This window comes from Marmota flaviventris, chromosome 7 (genome assembly GCF_047511675.1).
Source record: "Marmota flaviventris isolate mMarFla1 chromosome 7, mMarFla1.hap1, whole genome shotgun sequence".
Taxonomy (NCBI): domain Eukaryota; kingdom Metazoa; phylum Chordata; class Mammalia; order Rodentia; family Sciuridae; genus Marmota; species Marmota flaviventris.
In genome coordinates this window covers 19,554,310-19,575,545 of record NC_092504.1, presented here as the reverse complement: position 1 = coordinate 19,575,545, position 21,236 = coordinate 19,554,310, and the positions used below count along the sequence as shown (strand labels likewise).

Genomic DNA, 21,236 nt, shown 5'->3' with positions numbered 1-21,236 from the left:
CCCACTTAAAAATGGAGAACATGATATGAATCCTATTTCAACTTTAAAAAACTATAAGTTGTCTTTATAAAGAAATCTGTATTATCATTTTGCCAAGGATCACTTGTGTTGAGCAGACTTTAGCTAACTGTGCTAGTCCTGTTAACAAGAAATCAATAGATAACAGGTAAACGCTGTTAATAAGGAATGAGATAGTATAGGTAAGGTCTAAAAAATGCAGTTGCTTATTTCAAGCAACATAAAATTGATTTAGGGACTGGGGATGTAGTTCAGTGGTAGAGTACTTTCCTAGCATGTATGGACTCCCCCCCCCCAAAAAAAAGGAAAGATGGAAGGAAGGAAGGAAGGGGGGGAGGGAAGAAAGAAGCAGAAAACAATGACTTAGAAAGCTAAAGAAAAATAAATTACAAAAGTTATACTGTTTAATGTAACATTTTACACTTTAAAAATCTGCCTGCCCTGTTTTTAGGGAGAGAAAGGATATCTGATTTCATAGATTCTCGCCAACAAATACTAGAATATTGGCCAAATATGCTCCAATTGGATCTAAATAAAAAGATATACCATGTGTGATAATGCATTAAGAACATGTTCTTGTTCTCGAATCTTGTGAAAGATTATAAGACGCTAAGAGCACATTGTATATATATAGCCACCATGAACTCCTGGGATTCAAACAATTATAGAAACCAGGAGGAGTATGTTCAGTTCTGCAGAACACAGGAACAGGAGGTGGACACAGGTACCGTGTGTTAGCAACCAAAGGTCGGCTTCCTGGAAACACCCACCAGCGGGGCACCTTGGCATGTTTCTCGCTCTGCCTCATCGTGTATGACCCAACACATCAGAGGCGACTTAATTCTCACATTCTTCCACAGGATTCAGATGCTAGCCAGTCCTCTGCCTTGGGACCTGTCCATTCCCTTCACATCAGGAGTAGCCAGTGAGCCAGTATGACATTATCTGGTAAAATATATTTAAAAATGTCTGACCCCACTTCAAAGATCTGCTGATAAAACAAAGTACTAGAAATCTTTATTTATTGGTTATTTGTCCTGTTCACCTTAATTTTTTTAAAATTATTTTTTAGTTGTCAATGAATCTTTTTTCATTTATTTATATGTGGTGATGAGGATCGAACCCAGGGCCTCACACATGCCAGGTCAGCACCCTTACCACTGAACCACAACTCCAGCCACTGTTTATCTTAATTTTGAGACAGGGTCTCACTAAATTATATAAGGTCTCTGTAAATTACTGAGGCTGGCCTGGAATTTATAATCCTCCTGCCTCAGCCTTCCAAATCACTGGGATTACAGGTGTACACCACCATACCCAGCAAAATCCTAGAAATGTGATTAAATGAGGAAGTTCAGTTTATCTTTGACCTTAATTAAGTACATGAGAAGAAACTTCCTTCAACAGAAATTCACCTCTAGGGGCTGGAGTTGTGGCTCAGTGGCAGAGCCTTCACCTAGCATGCATGAGGCACTGGGTTCGATCCTCAGCACCACATAAATAAAAAGATGTTTTTTATTAAAACTACAAGATAAATATTAAAAAAAACTACAAGATAAATATTAAAAAAAAAAAAAAAAAGGAAATTCACCTCTATGTCACAACTAAACACATTCATAGAAAAATATCTAGGAAGTACACTAGCAAAGAGAGAAATCAACTGCTTCCCTACTGAAATATGGAAGATCACATGTTGAGCTTACATGATTAAAAAGGTTCTTCATAACCAACTACTACTTTTAATTGTTAATTAAAAGTTGTGTCAGGCCAAGTGTGGTGGCATACACCTGTAATCCCAGCAGAAGGACTGCAAGTTTGAGACCAGTTTCAGCAACATAGCAAGATCCTTGTTTCAAAAGTAAAAATTAAAAAGGACCAGGGATGTAGCTCAGTGGTACCCCTGGGTTCAATCCCAGTGCTGAAAATAAAACAGAAAAAAAAAAAAAGACTTGTGTCAGATTATAACAATTAAGAGGAGAAAAACATAAAAAGAAACAGGAGACAATAAAGGAGAATAAATATTACATTTTGTAAACCTACCGAAAATCAATGTCCAATAAAAGGCTTTTAATATGAGGTTTCTTATCACCTGGTTCTGTCAACCTGATCAGCTCATGCAACCTAAAGCAATTAGCAAAAGCAAATTCAGTAAGAAATTACAAATGTCATAGTTAATAAGCAAACAAACAACAAAATCCATCAACTTTCTCTCATCTCTCTGATATTTCAATGAAACTCCAAGGAGAATCTGGCAGGCATAACCAAGGTTTTAGTTTTGCAAATACTTTTAAAAGGGCTGAACTCTTTTGAAACAGAGATGTTTCATAATTTCATGTTTTAAACAACTTTAATCTCAAATCAGAAAGCGTCTCCTATAGGAGTATGTGTTATTTATAAGGAAGTGTCTCCTATCAAGTATATCAAAAAGAAATTTACAAAGATTTCTCTCAAATGGAATACAGGTGGCAAACTCAAAGAGAGGGACCCTGTTTTCCACCTCCTTTGAATACTCAAAAGCTTCATGCCCTACCCTACACAGGCAAATAACAACTCCATGCATCTCCCTACAGTTTAAATAATAGTGATAGAAAAAAGTTTTTAACAATCACAGAACATACCTTGGTGTTCCAACACACAGTACTCTTCTGAATCCCAGGGCAGAAAGGAGGTCTACTAGGAATTGACAAGTCCGATCAGCAAACAGGTACTGGGCATTCGTCTTCTTGTTTTCCAACGGATAAAGGAGTTGACTGGGCCTTCTTAACTGGGTGACAGAGACATCACCCACCATCTGATGCTCACGATGATCCCCCCAGTCATCTGGTAACAGCAACTGCTGACAGCTCCGACAGAACTTTCTCTGACTCAAGGGCAACTCAATAAACCTCAAATACCTTCAAGACACAATGAAACACAGAGTAGTATATTTTAGGTTTGTTGCTATAAAGACAATAAAAGTATTCTTATTTTTATCCTAAAGAATACTGCATAAAGAAGCAAAGGTAAGAAAAATCTGTAGAATGATGGCTAGAATTTATGTCTAGCTATATAGCTACAAAGTGGAAACGAATCAGCAATTTCATAAGAATTGAGATGCTCCAATTTAGTCACTGAATGAAGATCAATATCCATTTAAAATGTGAATATAATATATTACTCAAACAACTTAGTAGTAATGGCAACTACTATCATGTTTAAATTTATTGACAAATCCATGTGTTCTAACTTTGAAGTGTTAAACAGTCTGGCTCAAGTTGACAGTCATTTTAAAATGAGAAATTAAGATCATTCTTCAAGTTCTTACAGCATACTTAGCAAGAAAAATTACCTCCTAAAAGAAAAGATGTTCTCTTCTGCTCTCAGCAGTACTGATGGAGGCTGAAGCAAGCACAAACCCTAACAGCAAGACAATATGTAAAGCCTTAAAAAGAACCTGACTGATGTCCCACGTGTTTTCTCAAAAGTCACTCTGATACTTGATTTCAAAGTTACCATTTCTTTTTTTATTTTTCCCTTCATTTTATTAGAGACCACCTAAGAGAGAAAATGATAATCAAAGTCAGAATGTTTTAAAAACTGCTGATTTGGGGGGCTGGGACTGTAGCTCAGTGGTAGACTGCCTGTCTCACATGTATGAGGCACTGGGTTTGATCCTCAGCACTACATAAAAAATAAATAAATAAAGATATTATGTCCATCTACAACTAAAAAAAAAAATATTTTAAAAAATGCTGATTTTGCATATCTGATACCAGCTGTGAAAACAGAATAAAAACACAAAAGGAATATAAATAAGATTATTGGTGACTACAGAGGATGAGAAATATCTAAATTTAGGCATGTTTTTAAACAGTGCACTAAAGGATTCTACAGTTTCACAAGAGTCCAACAGTTTGAATGGAACTAAATTTGGGGACTATAATGTAGAACCTGTAAACTTAATAAGGAATTGAGTGAGTATTAAAACTTTTTCCACCCAAGCAATTTCATTTCAAAGCACCCACGGCAGTGATAAATAGATATTCTGAATGGCTACAGCGAGAAATCAGCTACCGTGCCAGCAATTTAAATGTTTCGATTTCTATGATAAGTGTTCTTTTGACAGATTTATCCATGACTAGAAAGAAAAAGAGATGGATATTAAAAGAAACTTCTTAGTAATTCAAAGTAAGAATGTCAGTAGGAAAGGGCCCCCAAGACATGAAATGCAAATGGAAAGCATCAGAAGCCCCTCCTCAACAACAAACACACTTCATTTACTGGTACTCCCCTTCAACACTAAATGGTACCTATTGAAGATTTCCACATTCAGCCTTGACAGAGTAGCTAAGGCTAGATTTACCATCCTAGCCCTCAAAAAAAATTTTTTTTTTCATTTTCAAAAAATTTTTAAGCAGACAAAATATATGAAACAACCGTTTTAAAATATTGGACAACTGATAGCCCAAAGTAACGCTCAATGAACTGATGTGACAGAGTAGAGAATGTGGCAGTGGAGAAATACCCAAGGCTAAGGAGAGAACCACTGGAAAGGAGCAAGTGAAAAAATTGCCAGAACACTCACACGGGGCCCAAAATAGTTTGTCCACCAAAAAGCCAGAGTGCAAAACCCTCAAAATGCACAAGCAGTGGGTCAAGTGCTCAGACAGGTCCTGCCTCAGTGATGTGGAAAAACATCCCCGCAGGTACCCTGGTGCACCCCTGTGATCCCAGTAACCTGAGAAGCTGAGGTAGTCAGGTCACAAGTTCAAGGCCAGCCCAGGCAATTTAGTGAGACCCAGTCTCAAAATTAATAATTAAAAGGGCTGGGGATAGAGCTCAGTGGTAGAGCACTACTAGGTTTAATATCCAGTACTGCACAGAAAAGGAAAAAAAAAAAAAAAAACAGTCCCGGAACTGCTCTGTCCTGCCTAAAAAGCTTAAAAACAAATTTTCAAAAGCAGGCCAGTGGCAGTTCTAGCTCCATGGGAGAGCACTTGCCTTGCACATGTGAGGCACTGGGTTCAATCCTCAGCACCACATAAAAATAAAATAAATAAAAGTATTGTGTCCAAAATTAAAATATTTGTTTAATTAAATAAAAGCATACTTTGTCTGTAAAGGATGACAGTAAATATTTTGAGCTTGACAAGCCATATATTTTCTCTGTCAAAACAGAGAAATTTTGTTGTTTTAGCACAAAGCAACCACAAAGTAAATGCAAATGAATAGACCTGGCTGGGGCTGGCCTACAGCCTTGGCTTGACAGTGGACAAACTATTCTGGACCCTGTACAAAGTTCGGGAGATCCTATTCAAGAATATCGAACTACCAAAAAGTATTTTAACAGTGTTCCAAAACAAAGGTCAAAAATATGTAAAGGAGAGCTGGGGATGTGACTCAGTGATAAAGCAGTTGCCTAGCACGGTTGAGGCCTTGAGTTCAATCCCCAGCACCACAAATTTAAAAAATAAATAAAGAAATAAAGAAAAAAATATCCAATGTGCAACAAGGTAAAATTCACGTTGCCAGCACCCAATCAAATACGACCAGGTAAAGCTGCTTCTCACTCTCAAGAGAGCCTGCATTCTCCCTTGAATGTTATCTATCTTCCTAAATAAACCTCTATGCCAAATAAATAAATAAATATTATCAGGTAGGCAAACAGGAAAACATGACTATGACTATGGGGAAAAAATAAATCAATCCAAATCAAACTATAAATGACAGGTGATATAATCAGAAACAGAGGCCCTTACCGTAACTACATTCCATGTGTTCAGGAAAGCAAGGGCCTGACCCTGACAGGCGGGGCTGCAGCTCAGTGGCAGAGCAAGTGCTCAGCACCCACCAGGCCCCAGGTGCCATCCGCAGCACCAAAAAAATTACAAGTAAATAAAATAATACATGCACGGAAATATAGCAAAGGACCATATCAAACCTATAAATTTTTTTAACTGTCTGAAATGGAAAAAAAATAAGCTCTAGATAAAATAAAAATAAACAGAAATTTAGGGCCTACAGAAGAAAAGATCTGTAGTGAAGGAATGCTGTCAAAAACTATCCAAAACAGAACATCAACGGGCCTCAATAAGAATAAATGGAGGGCTGGGGTCGTGGCTCAGTGGTAGAGTGCTTGCCTAGCATGCGTGAGGCACTGACAATTAAAAAAAAAAAAAGAATAAATGGAGTCCCCAAATGGGGCAGAACAGAAGTTTTGGAAAATATTATGGATGAAAATTTTCAAAACTTCTCAAAAGATCCAACAAACTCAGACAACCACAACAGAAACACAAAGGAAACTACTACAATATACATTAAAAAATTATTCAAACTCAACAATAAACAAAAAATCTTGAAGATACCTCACGTACAGAGGAACAAAGAATGACATCAGGTTCCCCACTGAAAACAATGCAAACAAAGGGAAGTGGAGAAACACCAAGTCTACACACAGTCTCCCAGAAACCTAAAGAGAAGGAGCCTCTTCCCAATGCATTCCATGAGGCCACCATTATTCCAACACCAGAACCAGAAAGAAAAGAAACTATAGACCAATATACCTCATGAACACAAACTCCCAACAATTAACAAATATTACAGATCAAAACCAGCAATGTACTAGTAAGTAATAAATCATGACTAAATATAGTTAATCTCAGAACATAAGGTAGGAATGTAAGGTTGGAATGCAAGGTTGCTTTAATGAATAAATTCAATCAATGGAGTCACCATATTAACAGTCTAAAAAAAAGAAAAACCAATACACCAGATACAGAAAATACCCCTTGAAAAATCAAGTATCCTATGACAGTAAGAATTTTTTATTTATTTTAATTAGGTATATATGACAGCAGAATGCTGTCACTGTATACAACTGCAGGCCAACTTTACATTTCTGGGTTGATGTAGCATCACACCATGTGTAGTCACACATTCCACCATCTTTCCTGTCCCCGTGCACCCTCCCCTCCCTTCCCTCCCCTTTACCCAATAAAAGTTGTAAGAATTCTTAAAAAAAAAAAAAAAAAAAAAAGGAATCAAAGAGAACTTCTACAGTCTAATAAAGATCATCCAAGAAAAATTCACAACTAGCATCATACTGATGAAGGTCTGCTCTCACCTCCCACTCAATAGAGTTTCTCACCATCTAGTGAAACAAGATAAAAAAATAAAAGGCATAGATTGGAAAGGAAATATTAAAACATCTTTATTCACAGACATGTAGAAAGTCCTAAGGAAATCTTCAAGACACCTGCTAAAACTAATATGCAAGGTTGCAGAACAAAAGATACACAAAATCAACTGTACTGTTACAGATCAGCAACAGACAATCAGAAACTGACATTTGAAAAGAATACTATCTAAAACAGCATTAAAATATATGAAGGCTAGGGGTGGTAGCACACACCTAAAATTCTACTACATAGGAGGCAGACGGATAGCAAATTTGAGGCCAGCCTGGGCTACTCAAAGAGACCCCGTCTCAAATTAAAATAAAAAGGCCTATGATTGTAGCCCTTTTATTAAGGACAAAACGGACAAAAGATGTACAACTCCAGCACAATGAAAATTTAAAAACATTATGGAGGAAAATTAAAGATGAGATAGTAAACAGAAAGATAAACCATGGAGAAAACTCAGTATTTTAAGATGTCTCAATCGCAATCCCAACAAGGCTTTTTGTAGAAACCAAAAAACTCATTCTAAAATTAATATAAAAATGAAAAGGAACTAGAATAGCCCAAACTACTCTGTAAACATACGACAGTTAGGAAGATTTAAACTACCTGAATTCAAGAAGGTTATGATGAAGTCACAGTAATCAAAACAATATGGTATTTATGTGAAAACATACACTTACACTTTTCACATAAAAAGAAAAAAATATCCAATGTGCAACAAGATAAAATTCACCTTGCCAGCACCCAATCAAATACGATCTTTGACTTTTGTCAAAAGAACAGAATAGCGTCCAGAAAAAGCCACACACATATAGTCAACTGGTGTTTTACAAAGCTACTGTAACCAGCTGAATCATGCTCATCCCTCACCGCCCATTAAAGATGTCTACATCCTCACAGAGAACTTACAAATATCTTATATGACAAAAGGGACTTTGTATATATGATTAAGTCATAGACCCAAGACTAAAACCTAAAACCACAAACTTTCTAGGAGAAAATAACAATGACTTAGATTTGGCAGGGTATTTTGTTGTTTGGTTTGTTTTTGTTTTTGTTTTTATGGTACTGAGAATTAAACCTGGGTGCTCTACCACTAAGCTAATCCCCAGTCCTTCTTATTTTTTGAGACATGCTCTCACTAATTTGCCAAGGCCGGCCTTAAATTTGCAATCTTCCTCCCTTAGTTTCCTGAGTTGCTGGGATTACACAGGTGAACATGAAAAGACTTCTTAAATAGGACTTGGGCACAAAGTATAAAAGAATCAATGACCTAAACTTCTTCAACAGATAATATATGGGGCTTTGGGTATAGTGTATGCTTAGCATGCATGAAGCCCTGGTTCAATTCCAAGCACAATAAACAAACACACACACACATACACACACCTCATAAGCAGCAAAGGAAAAATAAATTGAAATTTAAAACTTTTGTGCATCTAAGAACAGCATCAAGAAAGTGAAAAGGCAATTAAAAAATGGGAGAGATATTTGCAGATTATATATTGAGTAAAAGAATGACATTACAACATATAAAGAACAAAACTCAGTAATAAAAAGACAATTAGTCCAATTAAAAACAGCAAGGAACTAAATAGACACTTCTCCAAAGAAAATACAGTTAATAAATACAACGAAAAGATGCTCAACATCATAAATACAAAGTAAAACCACAAAATTATATCACTTCACAATGGCTACAACTTTAAAAATAGGTAATAATACATGTTGTAGACGTCCAAAACTGGAATCCTCATACACAGCTATTGGGAATGTAAAATGGCAACCACATGGGAAGTCTGGCCATTTGTAAAAAGCTGAACATCATATGATCCAGCTATGCAACTCCCAGCTATTTACTCAAGAGAAAGAAAAGTGTGAGTCCATACAAAGATTTATAAATGAAAGTTCACCAGAGCTTTATATGTAGAAATCAATCACTGGAGGAAAATTAAATGTCTTCAACAGGTGAACAGACATGTCTATACAATAAAATCTTACTGGGGAATAAAAGGAATAAACAATTGACAAATACATCAACATAGATAAACTTAAAAAGAAAAAAATGATTCTAAGTTAAGGAACACAACCCCCATTAAAAAAAAATGGTACAAACTGTTACAATCTCACTTATATAAATTTCAAGAAAATGCAAACTATTCTGTAATGACAACATGTAAATCAGTAGTTGATGGAAACCCTGAAGGTGAAGGGATAAGGGACAATAGAGCAGGAAGAAATTGGGGATATAATGGTTATGTTCACTATCCTGGCCATGGTGATGGTGTCACAAGTGAATGCATATGTCAAAATTCATCAAACTGTACATTTAAATATATGAAATTTATTTTACACAAATTATTATACCCCAGAAAAGCTGAAGAGATAAAAATAAAAAGTTATTTATGGAGGAAAATTAAAAATGAGATAGTAATCAGACAGATAAACCATGCAGAAAACTCAATATTATTAAGATGTCTCAATCGCAACCCCAACAAGGCTTTTTGTAGAAAAAAGCCCTAACAACCCACAAATCACTAGTGACCAGAAATCCCTGCTTTTCCAGGTCATTTCCAGCTTACATCTGCCATCCTGGAGTTCTATCTGGTTAGTGCCCCTTTCACTTTCAAAGAGTCCAGATTTGGATTAAAATTATACAGTCATCCTGCATAGGACCCCCATCATCTTGTGAAAGTTCAGTCAAATTTGAAAAGTGCTATATCAAAAAGAATGTTTCAATGAACTTAAAATGTACCAAATTTTTAAAATACATGTTCTCTCAGAACAACAGCCCTGATGGGAAGTGGATGAAATACCAAATCATTATTCTGAGAACTGGTTAAAAAGAACAAGAAAAGGACTGGGGATATAGCTCAGTGGTCAAGTATATGCTTGGCATGCACAAGACCCTGAGATTAATCCCCAGCACTGCAAAATAACAACAAAAAGAACAGAAATTAGACATTTATTTTGTATTTTCCCACATAACCTGTAACATGGAAAGCTAAGAATTCATGAGATAAGGTTTCTTTATAAAAGAATTATAGCCAGGCATGATGGCACATGCCTGTAATCCTAGTGGCTCAGGAGACTGAGGCAGGAGGATCAAGAGTTCAAAGGTAAAGGGTTAAGCAACTCAGTGAGACCCTGTTTCTAAATAAAATACCAAAAGGGGCTGGGGATGTAGCTCAGTGGTTGAGTGGCTCTGAGTTCAATCCCTGGTACCCTACCACAAAAAGAATTACAGCTCATAATGCATAAGTCTCTAGGCACTGATCATCAATTACCTCAAAAATCACTAGGAGAAAGGCTGATGATGAACTGTATAATGGCTGGTGTAGGTTGGCTGATATCTGAACACATGATCAATCAATCCCAGTAACACAAAGAACAGCCCAGTGTGGTGGCCCATCTGTAATCCCAGCAACTCGGGAGGCTGAGGCAGTAGGATCACAAGTTCGAAGGCATCCTCAGCAACTTAGTGAGGCTCTAAGTAACTTAGCAAGACCATATCTCAAAATAAAAGTTTTTTAAAAGAACTGGGGATGTAGCATAGTGATAAGTTGCCCTTAGGTTCAGTCCCCCCGTATCAAAATAAATAAATAAAAGGGAAAAAAGGTCACAAATGTGAACAATTAGAGATTTTCATGTTATATAAAAAGAAGTAAAGATTAGATGGTGAATTCTAAAAGCCTAAGCCAGAGAGCTGACCACAGCTGCCTCTGGTGGGAAAAAGCAGGCGTGGAGACAAGAGATCTTGGTTACTCTTTATCCAGCCTCACAGCAGAACTGCAACAGACTGATTTTTATTGAGACATAATTTACACACTATACAACTCAGTGGTGTTTAGCACACTCAAAACGTTGTGCTGGGTCACCACAGTCTAATTCCAGAACATCTTCATTACCACAAAAAGAAACCTCCTCCTATCAGTAGCTGTTCCCACTGCCCCACCCCAGCCCTTAGCAGCACTAATTCACTTTCTGTCTCTACACATTTTCACTCTGGATGTTTCACATAAATTGAGTTACACAGTAGCCACATATAGATTTTTATCTAGAACTTTCGGATTAATAAAAGACTTTTTATTTAAAAAGTAAAAACTGCAGGGCTGGGGATGTGGCTCAAGCAGTAGCACGCTCGCCTGTCATGCGTGCGGCCCGGGTTCAATCCTCAGCACCACATACAAACAAAGATGTTGTGTCGGCCGAGAACTAAAAAAAATAAATAAATATTAAAAATTCTCTCTCTCTCTCTCTCTCTCTAAAAAAAAAAAAAAAAAAAAAGAATGTGTATTTAAAAAAGTAAAAACTGCTTTGAATCTTAGCCAAACAGAAGATGAATGAAGACACTACAGCCAAAAGGCATCAGTGGGCCCTGAATCCACTTAGCCAGATTCAGACTGGGCAAATGAGGGAGCTACAGCTGCAATACAAAATGTGGATAAGACAAATCCAGATGAAAGGAGAAGAGAAGGCAGGAGCCAGTGTAAGCACAGTGATTTTCTCATGTTGTAAAATGGGTCATGGGCCAAAACATAAAATTGAAAGCTGAAAATCAAGTTAAAAACAGTTAAGGGCTAGGGATGTGGCTCAAGCGGTAGCGCGCTCGCATGGCATGCGTGAGGCCCGGGTTCGATCCTCAGCACCACATACAAACAAAGATGTTATGTCCGCCGAAAACTAAAAAATAAATATTAAAAAAAAAATTCTCTCTCTCTCTGTCTCTCTTTCTTAAAAAAAAAAAAAAAAAGTTAAAAGCAATTTTGAAGACATAAAAGTTAACTCTGAAAATAAATAATTAAAATCAGCAGTAGTTATGGAGAAGGGAAGACAGGAAGCAGAGATGTACTACATCCATCATTTCTCAGTTTTTAGAGGAACGGAGACAAAAAAGAAAAGGATTAAACATAGTATAGAAAGTTAGGAAGGCAAAACTAGAAAACACAGAAGAAACCTCATGAAAAAAGAAAACACAGATCACATAGTTAACTTGAGCAAAAAGAAACAAATAGAGAACATAAGCATTGTAGCAAAACTAAGATTACACATCCACTAAAGCCTGTCAGACTGGGTCACAAAGCAAGATTTAACCACCCAATTTCATCACTTCTAAGATGTATATTTTTTCACTTTTTCACGTGCATGATATTGGGTATGGTTGATAATTGCCATCAGCTAGGCAGAGGGGATGGTGCAGTTCGACTGTATGCCCACATGCAAACTTAGTCCTGGCTCCTGACACTGCGCTGTTTCCAGATAGCTCTGGGCAACCCCAGAATCACAGGTCCTGCAAAGCCTGCCATGGCCACCTTGTCAGTACCAAACACATGACTGCGCATGCTCTGAGTATCCAGACAGAGCAGCAGGTCGTGCATCTGGCTGGAGAAGTACGTGCTCATCGTGGAGCTGGAGCTACCAGGCTTTGCAGGACCTGAGAAAAGTAGGAAGATCCCACCCACAGGTGACGCAGATGAAGTTACATCAGATTCTGATACTCGAACATGGGCAAAAGGACTAGCCAGCACACACTGTAACACCAGATGAAGGCAGAAGCTGCAAAAACACTAGGAGAAGAGGAAAGAAAGTCCCGAGGTAGAAAGATTCACCCACCATAGGAACCTAAGTTTATTTTCAAAAGAAGGAAGAGTGCAACACTGCTAAGCGAACCTCCACTTACATGATGCATCTTTGGACCTTGTTGATACCTCCTTCAGTTACTTCCAAATTGCCCTTAGGAAAGCTTTACTGCTAATTTATTAAACTTTTCTTGACAAAAAATAAACTGGGATCTTGGGCATATATCTCCCTTCAAAATTCACAGCATCATCACTCAACTATACTACTTTAAATTTAATATTCAGACACAAGGCTTTTGAAGTTTGGTAGAAAAACATGAGACTGTTAAGCACTAAGGATTACTCAGTGCTCACCCCCATCTTATTCGTATTTACAGCACATGCCCTGGGGGGAGAGGAAATTCATTCTGCGAATGGCTCAGCATGATCACAAATTGCAGGCTAGCATTTTGAAATGTCATTTTTATTGATCTCCATTTGATGTTCCATTTGCCTTTCCTGGAGTACACAAATTATGTTTATGGCATTTCTCTAATAGCAAACCTTGAAAATCTAAGTTAAATGAGCTCTGGAAAAAAAATAACCAAATGAAATACCAACTAAACAAAATTATCTGGATGCACATAAATTAACACTGATTTTAGCATTCGAATTTGTCTTTCCTAAGACTTCATAGGTCACAATAAGGGTGCAAACATACTACATAATAGAATATTAACACATTTCAGAGCATAACAGGCAGCTTAAAAGCTTAAAAAAAAAAAAGGAAAAGCAAATCTCAGACAGAAGATTTACATCTATCAATTGAACTCCTATAAAACATAAAGCATGAAGCTGGGCCTGGTGGCACATGTCTATAATCCCAGTGATTCCAGAAGCAGAGGCAGGAGGATTCCAAGTTTTAGGCTAGCCTCAGCAACTTAGCAAGACCCTGTCTCAAAATGTTAAAAGAGGGCTGGAGATATAGCTCAATGGTAGAGTGATTACCTAGCATAGACCAAGCCGTGGGTTCCACACCCGCCCACTGGCAAAAAAAAAAAAAAGCATGATTCAAGGAGTTGAGATTAGAAAAATAAATATCAAATCCTATTCTGCAAACTAGAAACCTGTGCAGCACTGCAAATTCCATGATTTAAAAAAAATAGTAACAAAAGTCAACTTATCTTGTCAGTTACCATCGTGCCTTTCTAAAAATTTCAAAAATAGTCAATAAAAAGCTCGTTAGTGCCCAAAAAGAGATGAAGTTTGTGTTACATTAATAGGTACAAAGTTTAAATGCAGTTTAGAACTTTCAAATATAGTAGCTCTTGAATAAGCTAAATTTATAAATGAGTTGTATGAAATTAAATTATACACATTAGAAAATAATCTCAAGTAGGAATACATCATACTTGGGTCCTTTTACATACAAGAATAAACTGCTAGTCTCAAACTGAAGACACTTTTAATAGGTAATTAATTAAGAATTTGACTTTAAAAAGCCAATTTTCAGTAGGATTTATCTTAAAGCACCACAAAATTTCAGAATGACTGATTTCAAACTTGTACCCCACATAAAGCATGTAAGAAAGCCCAGAAGAATCACTTAGAAAGTGTCGCAGTGAAATCAATGACAGCACATTTCAAAAACCTTCAACTTCTACTCATCTTCCAGCACCTGTTTGAGTACTGTGTCCTTAAGCTGTATCGATCAACTAATTTACAAGTTCCTCAATTTCCAGAGCATGTAGTCTTTTCTATGAATACTGTTGATGTTTAACATAACCTTCCTCATTCTGTATAATCTTTATATATATATATATGAATATGTGTGTATATATATGTATATATATGAATATGTGTATATATATGTATATATATGAATATGTGTATATATATATATGTATATGTACATATAATATGTATATATGTCTCAACCCATTACTAGCATTTTAAGTTCTTTATTGAGACTTCAACAATACCTGATGAACAGATGATTGGATGGATGGATGGAAGCTTCTAGAAACAAAAGCCAAGGTCACAAATGGTTTCAGGGCTGGGGATATAGCTCACTAGGTACCCTGCTTTGCATGCACAAGGCCCTAGGTACAAGACCCTGGGTTGAATCCCCAGCACCATGAAAGAAAAAATGGTTTAAGATGTTGAAAACAATTTTATTAAGACAAGCTTTCAAGGATCAACACAAGATACATTAAATTATGGTCCCCAATAAATAATTTTTTGGAAATCCTCTAAAACTTCATAATTTAGCAAGTGATTTATGTTTTAATTAATATATGTATTTCAAAAATTCTTTATTATCACAGCTGGGAACATGGCTTGCTGATAGAAGACTTGCCTAGCATGCTGGGTTTGATCCCCAGCTCTGGAAAAAAAAAAAAAAAAATCTTTATTATCAAAAAAACACATTCTGACAGGATAAAGATAAGAACAGTGGTTTAGCTCTGGACTAAAATTTTATCATATAGGGAAATAAGAACACCTAAATTTTTTTGAATTTAATTGAATCACTAATATCCTTTTGTAATAACATGAAAAACATGCTTATCAGATAAAAGTAGGGGATAAGGGCAAAGTACAAGACTCTGTTTACATTATGACTACAACCTTGTAAAACAAAGAAAACTTGGCACAGCAAAACTCGCCAGCCGGAATTTCTACAAAATGAACAAAGCAATAGGTTCAGGGGTGTACACAGTGTTTTTCCTCTTTCCTACATCTTCAATATTCTATTTTCTCTCATGATAATCTCATCATGGTATAATACTATACCACTCCTTATCTTTTATCTCTCTGTATCTCCTAACATGAAATCATTATACAACATTTACTAATCACTATCTGCTTTTATGTTTTAAAATGATGCTTTAGAGTCACAGAGTCACAACTCAGTCATTCTTGCAGCATGAACTTCAAGTTATTTAACTTCTGCAAGTCTCAATTTTCTCATCTAAGTAAACTGCCTTGGCAGGATTAAATATCATCTCATATGAAACATCAAGCACAGTGCCAACCTCACAAGAATGCTCACTTTACATTAATTTCCTTCTCAACAGTTTTTGTTGTTGACTGAATTCCCATGCAGTAAGAAGACATCTCTGATTAAGTATAGCAGTTAAGAGGCGACCACATTATCTTAAGAAAAGCTTTGTCCTTAAGAGGGCTTTAAAAGCTAAGAAGCTCAAGGCTAGCATGGTAGCACATGCATGTAATCCTAGGGACTTGGGAGGCTGAGGCAGAAGGATCATAAATTCAAGTACAGCCTCAGCAACTGAGCAAGGCCCTAAGCAACTTAAGTTGTCTCAAAATTTTAGAAAATGGAATGGAGATGTAGCTGAGAGGTAAAATACCTCTGGGTTCAATCCCCAGTATCAAAAACAAATACAGCAAAAAAGAAAAAGAAGCTCAGGAAAATTATTTCAAGCAGATCTCAGTACTCCTTTGCACTTAGCCAGAATGAGACCCCACAACCCTGAATATAAGCAGCCTGGGTAGCAGGAGGAACTGTCATGAAACTGCAAAATCTTTTGTCATTAGCAACCCAGATCTATTTTTATCATCATCATCATCATCATCATCATCATCATCATTTGCAGTACTGAGGACTGAACCCAGGAGCGCTCCACCTTTGAGTACACCACAAGTCTTTCTTATTTTATTTTGAGACAGGGTCTCACTAAGTTGCCCAGGCTGGCCTCAAACTTGGGATCCTCCAGTCTCAGCCTCCCCAGTCACTGGTATAACAGGTGTATGCCACCAAACCTGGCTCAGACCACAGGCTTCTTAAGGAGCTTCTTTCAGCATATAGAACACCATGCCTTTGACACAGGAGAGTAATGAACTGTACTCACAGATTTGCTAAGAAATTAAATCTATGACTCAACTCTAATTTACCCAGTGAAACATCTGAACAAAGCAGATTCTTAAAAACAGATATATATAACTTTAAAAAATTATTTTGGTTTAGTATTTCAAGAAAGAAACATTACAGTAAATCTTCATGATACTGGATTTGGCAATGACTTTGCAAAGGGCAGGTCTCTTTGTTTTTTGTTTGTTTTGCAGCACTGGAGATTGAAGCCAGACCTGGCACCTGTTGAGCAAGTACTGTACCACTGAGCTGTATCCCCAGTCCTTGCCAATAGATTCACAACTCTGATATCAAAAGTGTAAGCAACAAAAGAAAAAAATTAATAAACTGAACTTCATCAAAATTAACATCTCTTACGCATCAAAAGAAACCTCCAAAATGGGCAAAAATATTTGCAAATCCCATGTCTGATAAGGATATAACATCCAAAACATATGAAGAATTTCTGTGATTCAATAAAAAAAAGTTACCACAATCCAGTTAAAAATGGACAAAAGACTTGAACATACATTTTTCCAAAAAAGATATAAAAGTGAACAATGCACACATGAAATGATCAGGAACATTAGTAATTAGGGAAATATTTTTAAAATCAAAAAACTTCTGTAATCCCAGCTTTTGGGAGATTGAAGCAAAAAGATCATAATTTTGAGGCCAATCTAGGCAACCAAGCAATGCTTTGTCTCAAAATAGAAATCAAAAGGGGTTAGGGATATAGCTCAGTTGTATAGTGCCCCCAGGTTCAAATCCCAGTACCACAAGGGAAAAAAAAGAAAGAAAGTGAAAAAAATCAAAATCATAACATACCAATTCACAACTACTAGGATGATAGGATGGCTATCATCAAAAAAAAAACTTCCAGCATTGGCAGGGATGTGGAGAAATACCCATACATTGCTATAGGAATATTAAAAAGGTGCAGCCACTATGGAAATGTTTGTCAGGTCCTCAAAAATCTAAACAGAATTATCACATAACCAGGCAATGCCCTAAAGTATCTATCTATCTATCAAGAGAATTAAAAAACAGATTCAAATAGACATTTGTATGCCAACTGTCACAACTGTCAAAAGGTGGAAACAAACCCAGTGTTTGTTAACAGATGAATGGATAAAAAAAAAAATGTGGTATATACATATAATGAAATATTATTCAACCATAAAAAGAAATGATGTTCTATCATACACTACAACATGGATGTGCCTTGAACACGTTATGCTGCGTGAAATAAGCCAAAAGAAAACATTGTATGATTCACTTACATGAGACACCTAGAACCGTCACAGTCATGGCAACAAAAAGCAGACTGCTTACTGATTAATGTGAAAAAGTTTCTGTTTGAAGTGATGGAAAAGTTTGGGAAATATATAGTGGTAATGGTTGCACAACATTGTGAATATAATTAATGTCACTGAACTGTACACTTAAACATCATTGAAATGATAAGATTTATGAGATTATATATATATATATATATATATTACCATGATGTGTGTGTGTATCTCCACAGTAAAAAAAAAGGAAAGTAATTTAAAAGAAGAGAAAAAAATAAAAAAGATATACATAAACAGCCAAAATAATAAAGAAAGATGATGCCATAGCAGTACCTTTCCACACATTGTGTTCGGGATAGAGGAGGCTGACATCTTTGGTTATGAGCTTCTCGCGCAGCAAGTCTAGCTCCTGACAACTGAAAGACAAATATAAGACCCACTGAACAAATTATCAAACATGTTACCACTCTAGAAAAACTGGTATCACATTCTGCAATCCAGGAGCAAGAAATTTTAGCAGCAGAATGTTATAAACAGCATTCATTTTAGGGAAAACAAATCACATAAAACTAGGAAGATTCTATGACAGTCTGAAGCAACACCCGATATATTAAAGCACTGAGAAATTCGTTCTTACAAAGTGATCTTAACAGGTCTCCAGAAGAGTGGTAAAGAGAGCATCTTCCCATAAAACTAAAAAGGCTGAAAATTCTCTAGTCAGAGCTTTCAGAAACTTTAATGGGAACTGAGTCCAAGAGGATACCAAACTTATAACTATTTCTCCAAGTGCCTTCCTCAGTCACCTAGTAGATATAAAGGATATTTAATGCAAAAATTTAAAAAAAAAATTTTTTTTAAATGTATTCCTAATTCTAGGAATGATAACCTAGAGTCTTCTGGGAGAAATCTACACAGTATTTGCAAATGGAATGCTTGGAATTGAATATTTGTGCGCCCCCCAAAATTCACATTTTGAAGCCTAGCCCTCAATGAGGTACTGGTTGAGCATCCCTAATTTGGATATTCAATACATATCTAGAGCAGGGGTTTGGGGAAGTAATTAGGTCATGAGAGCTGAGCCTTCATGGATTGGAGTAGTACCCTTTGAAAGACAGCTTGCTCACTCTAGCATGCACATGATCTCATATTCATATTCATCCATCTCCCACCCTTTCTGCTATGAGAAGACAGTCATCTGCACACCAGGAAGTGGGCCCTCACCAGACACTGGATCTACCAGGCCTTCATCTTGGACTTCCTGGCCTCCAGAGCTCTGAGAAGGAAGTATTTGTTGTTTAAACACACCATCTATAGCATTCTTGTTACAGAAGCCCAAGCTAAGACACAGAGAATCAGTCACCCAATACTAACACCTCAGCAAATCTTGAGGTGTGGTGATGCATGTCTATAATCCCCACTTCTAGGCAGGCTGAGGCAGAGGGATCACAAGTTGGAGGTCAGCCTGGGCAATTTAGAGAGACCATTACTCAAAATAAAATATATAAAAATGACTGGTGGCTACATCTTAGTGGTAGGATGCTTGCCTAGCACACATGAAGCCCTGGTTCAGTCCCCTAGTACTGGGGGTTGAGAGGGATTCAACTCACTAAATGTTCAAACTGTATTTCCATTGGTTTAGACATTCTCAGTAAAACTGACATTCACTAAAACTAAAAAGTTTATACTCAGAAAATTGTCATACCTTTTCATCTTCCCATTGAAAAAAATTACAGTCTTTTCTATCTCTACAGGCTGAGCAGGCATAAAACCTTCGGGCTTCTTCCTTCCCTCGGTTCACCTTGACAAACAGAAGAGTGGGTCCTAATTCCAGAATAGGGAAAAACAAGTCAAAGGACAGTCATCTACAAAGTTCTTAGTTTTCATTGCCTTAAATAAAAACTTATTTAGGCTGTATGCACAATTTATCATAACTAAGTCCTCTGCTCTTTTTTTAATATTTATTTTTTTAGTTGTAGTCTGCTCTCTTTAATAAACTTTCTTTTTCCAGGCACGGACTACTCAGTAGAAATCATTTTTAAAAAGTGGTCTCTCCGAGACAGAACATGCCATGGCCTGTACAGCTGCTGCCTATGTTGTCAACGTTACAAACTTTCGGGTCTTGAGAATAAAATCCCCAAGGATCGAGAACCTGCCACCTCCAGAGCTTTACTGAGCTTTTAAGGTTGGACACACCCTCTCTGTACGAGTGAGAGGAAAACTGGTTTCCAGGTTCATTCTGCCCTTCTCCCTAACTTTCTTCTTAAGACAGCAATCCACAAACATGCCACCAAGTACTTGTCCCCGGGAGTCACCCAACACCACGCAGCCCTCCGCCCACCCTGGGCCCTCTTCACTGCCTACAAAGACCTAAGAGCCCTGAAGCCAAAACCACTGCAGCGGGGACTTGGGAGGGCTTCCCAAATAAGTGGACAAACACGAGGTCCTGAAAAAAGGGCGTTTCTCGGCATCACACATGGCAGAGGACAAAATCTCTTCCAAAGAATAGTGCTAAAAGCCCACAGCACGTCCAAGCCGCCCCGCGACCCCAGCGCCGGGCCGCGGGGCCGAGCCCGGACGCCGACCCACCGTGAGGGCAGAGCGGGGCAGCCGCGGCAGTGTCGGAAGGGAGCGCCAACTCCACTCCGGAGTCTCCCTGCCGCCTGGCGTCCGCCTCAGCCTCCAAGACGACGGACCGCTTCCTGGGGGCCGCCATCTTCCCACCGCCGTCCCGAAAGCCTCAGTCTGCACCAAGGAGGCTGAGAAGGAGCGCCGCCCTGACTCGCAGCTACGCACAGCGCCCCCGCGCGTCTGGGAGGAGCTGGGGGCCGCCGCGCGGAGGCCACGCCCCGACACTCCGTCCCCGCCCTCCCTGGGCTGTCCCTAAGGGGTCCCCAGCCGCCTGCTCCTTGTTGGACCTGTGACAAGAGCTCCCCTCTATCTGCCTTGTCTTAAGCACCTTCTTCCATAAGAACATAGCCAGGAGGTGAGATGAATCTTTGGAACAAAGATTGGCTCAGATTGTAGGCCCAAAAGGCAGCGTCCCCACCAAGAGCAGCTAACCAAAAGCTGAAACAGCTGCAGCAGCTGCACTTGATGGAGACTTCTGTTTTTACCAAGTGACTGTGTCGTCTCCTCAGTCTCTGATGATATTTATAGATGTCCATTATAATTGCATGCACACTGACATTGGCACATCAGAAAGAAAGAAACTGTCCCCATGTGCCAATGATACATAAAATTGTCTACCTAGAAAATGCCAAAGAATGTACAGTTTTTACAACTTCCAGTTAAAAGTGAGTTTTGCAAGGTTTCAGGATATGAGATAAACATA

General features: G+C 37.7%; 1 protein-coding gene across 4 annotated transcripts in view; it reads right to left on the bottom strand.

The window, feature by feature from the left end:
* Nucleotides 1–20,623, bottom strand: part of Zcchc4 (zinc finger CCHC-type containing 4) — a 49,788-nt gene extending 29,165 nt beyond the window's left edge. For all 4 annotated transcript variants that reach the window (XM_027939057.2, XM_071614196.1, XM_071614198.1 and 1 more), the window contains exons 1-5: nt 20,492–20,623; nt 19,608–19,726; nt 18,239–18,321; nt 2,637–2,912; nt 2,059–2,139 (exon numbers count right to left, since the gene is read on the bottom strand). In XM_027939057.2, coding sequence (XP_027794858.2) covers nt 2,059–2,139; nt 2,637–2,912; nt 18,239–18,321; nt 19,608–19,726; nt 20,492–20,618 — 686 coding nt within the window. In that variant the 5' untranslated portion in view covers nt 20,619–20,623. The remainder of the gene's footprint in view (nt 1–2,058; nt 2,140–2,636; nt 2,913–18,238; nt 18,322–19,607; nt 19,727–20,491) is intronic.
* Between the last annotated feature and the right edge of the window lie 613 nt (nt 20,624–21,236).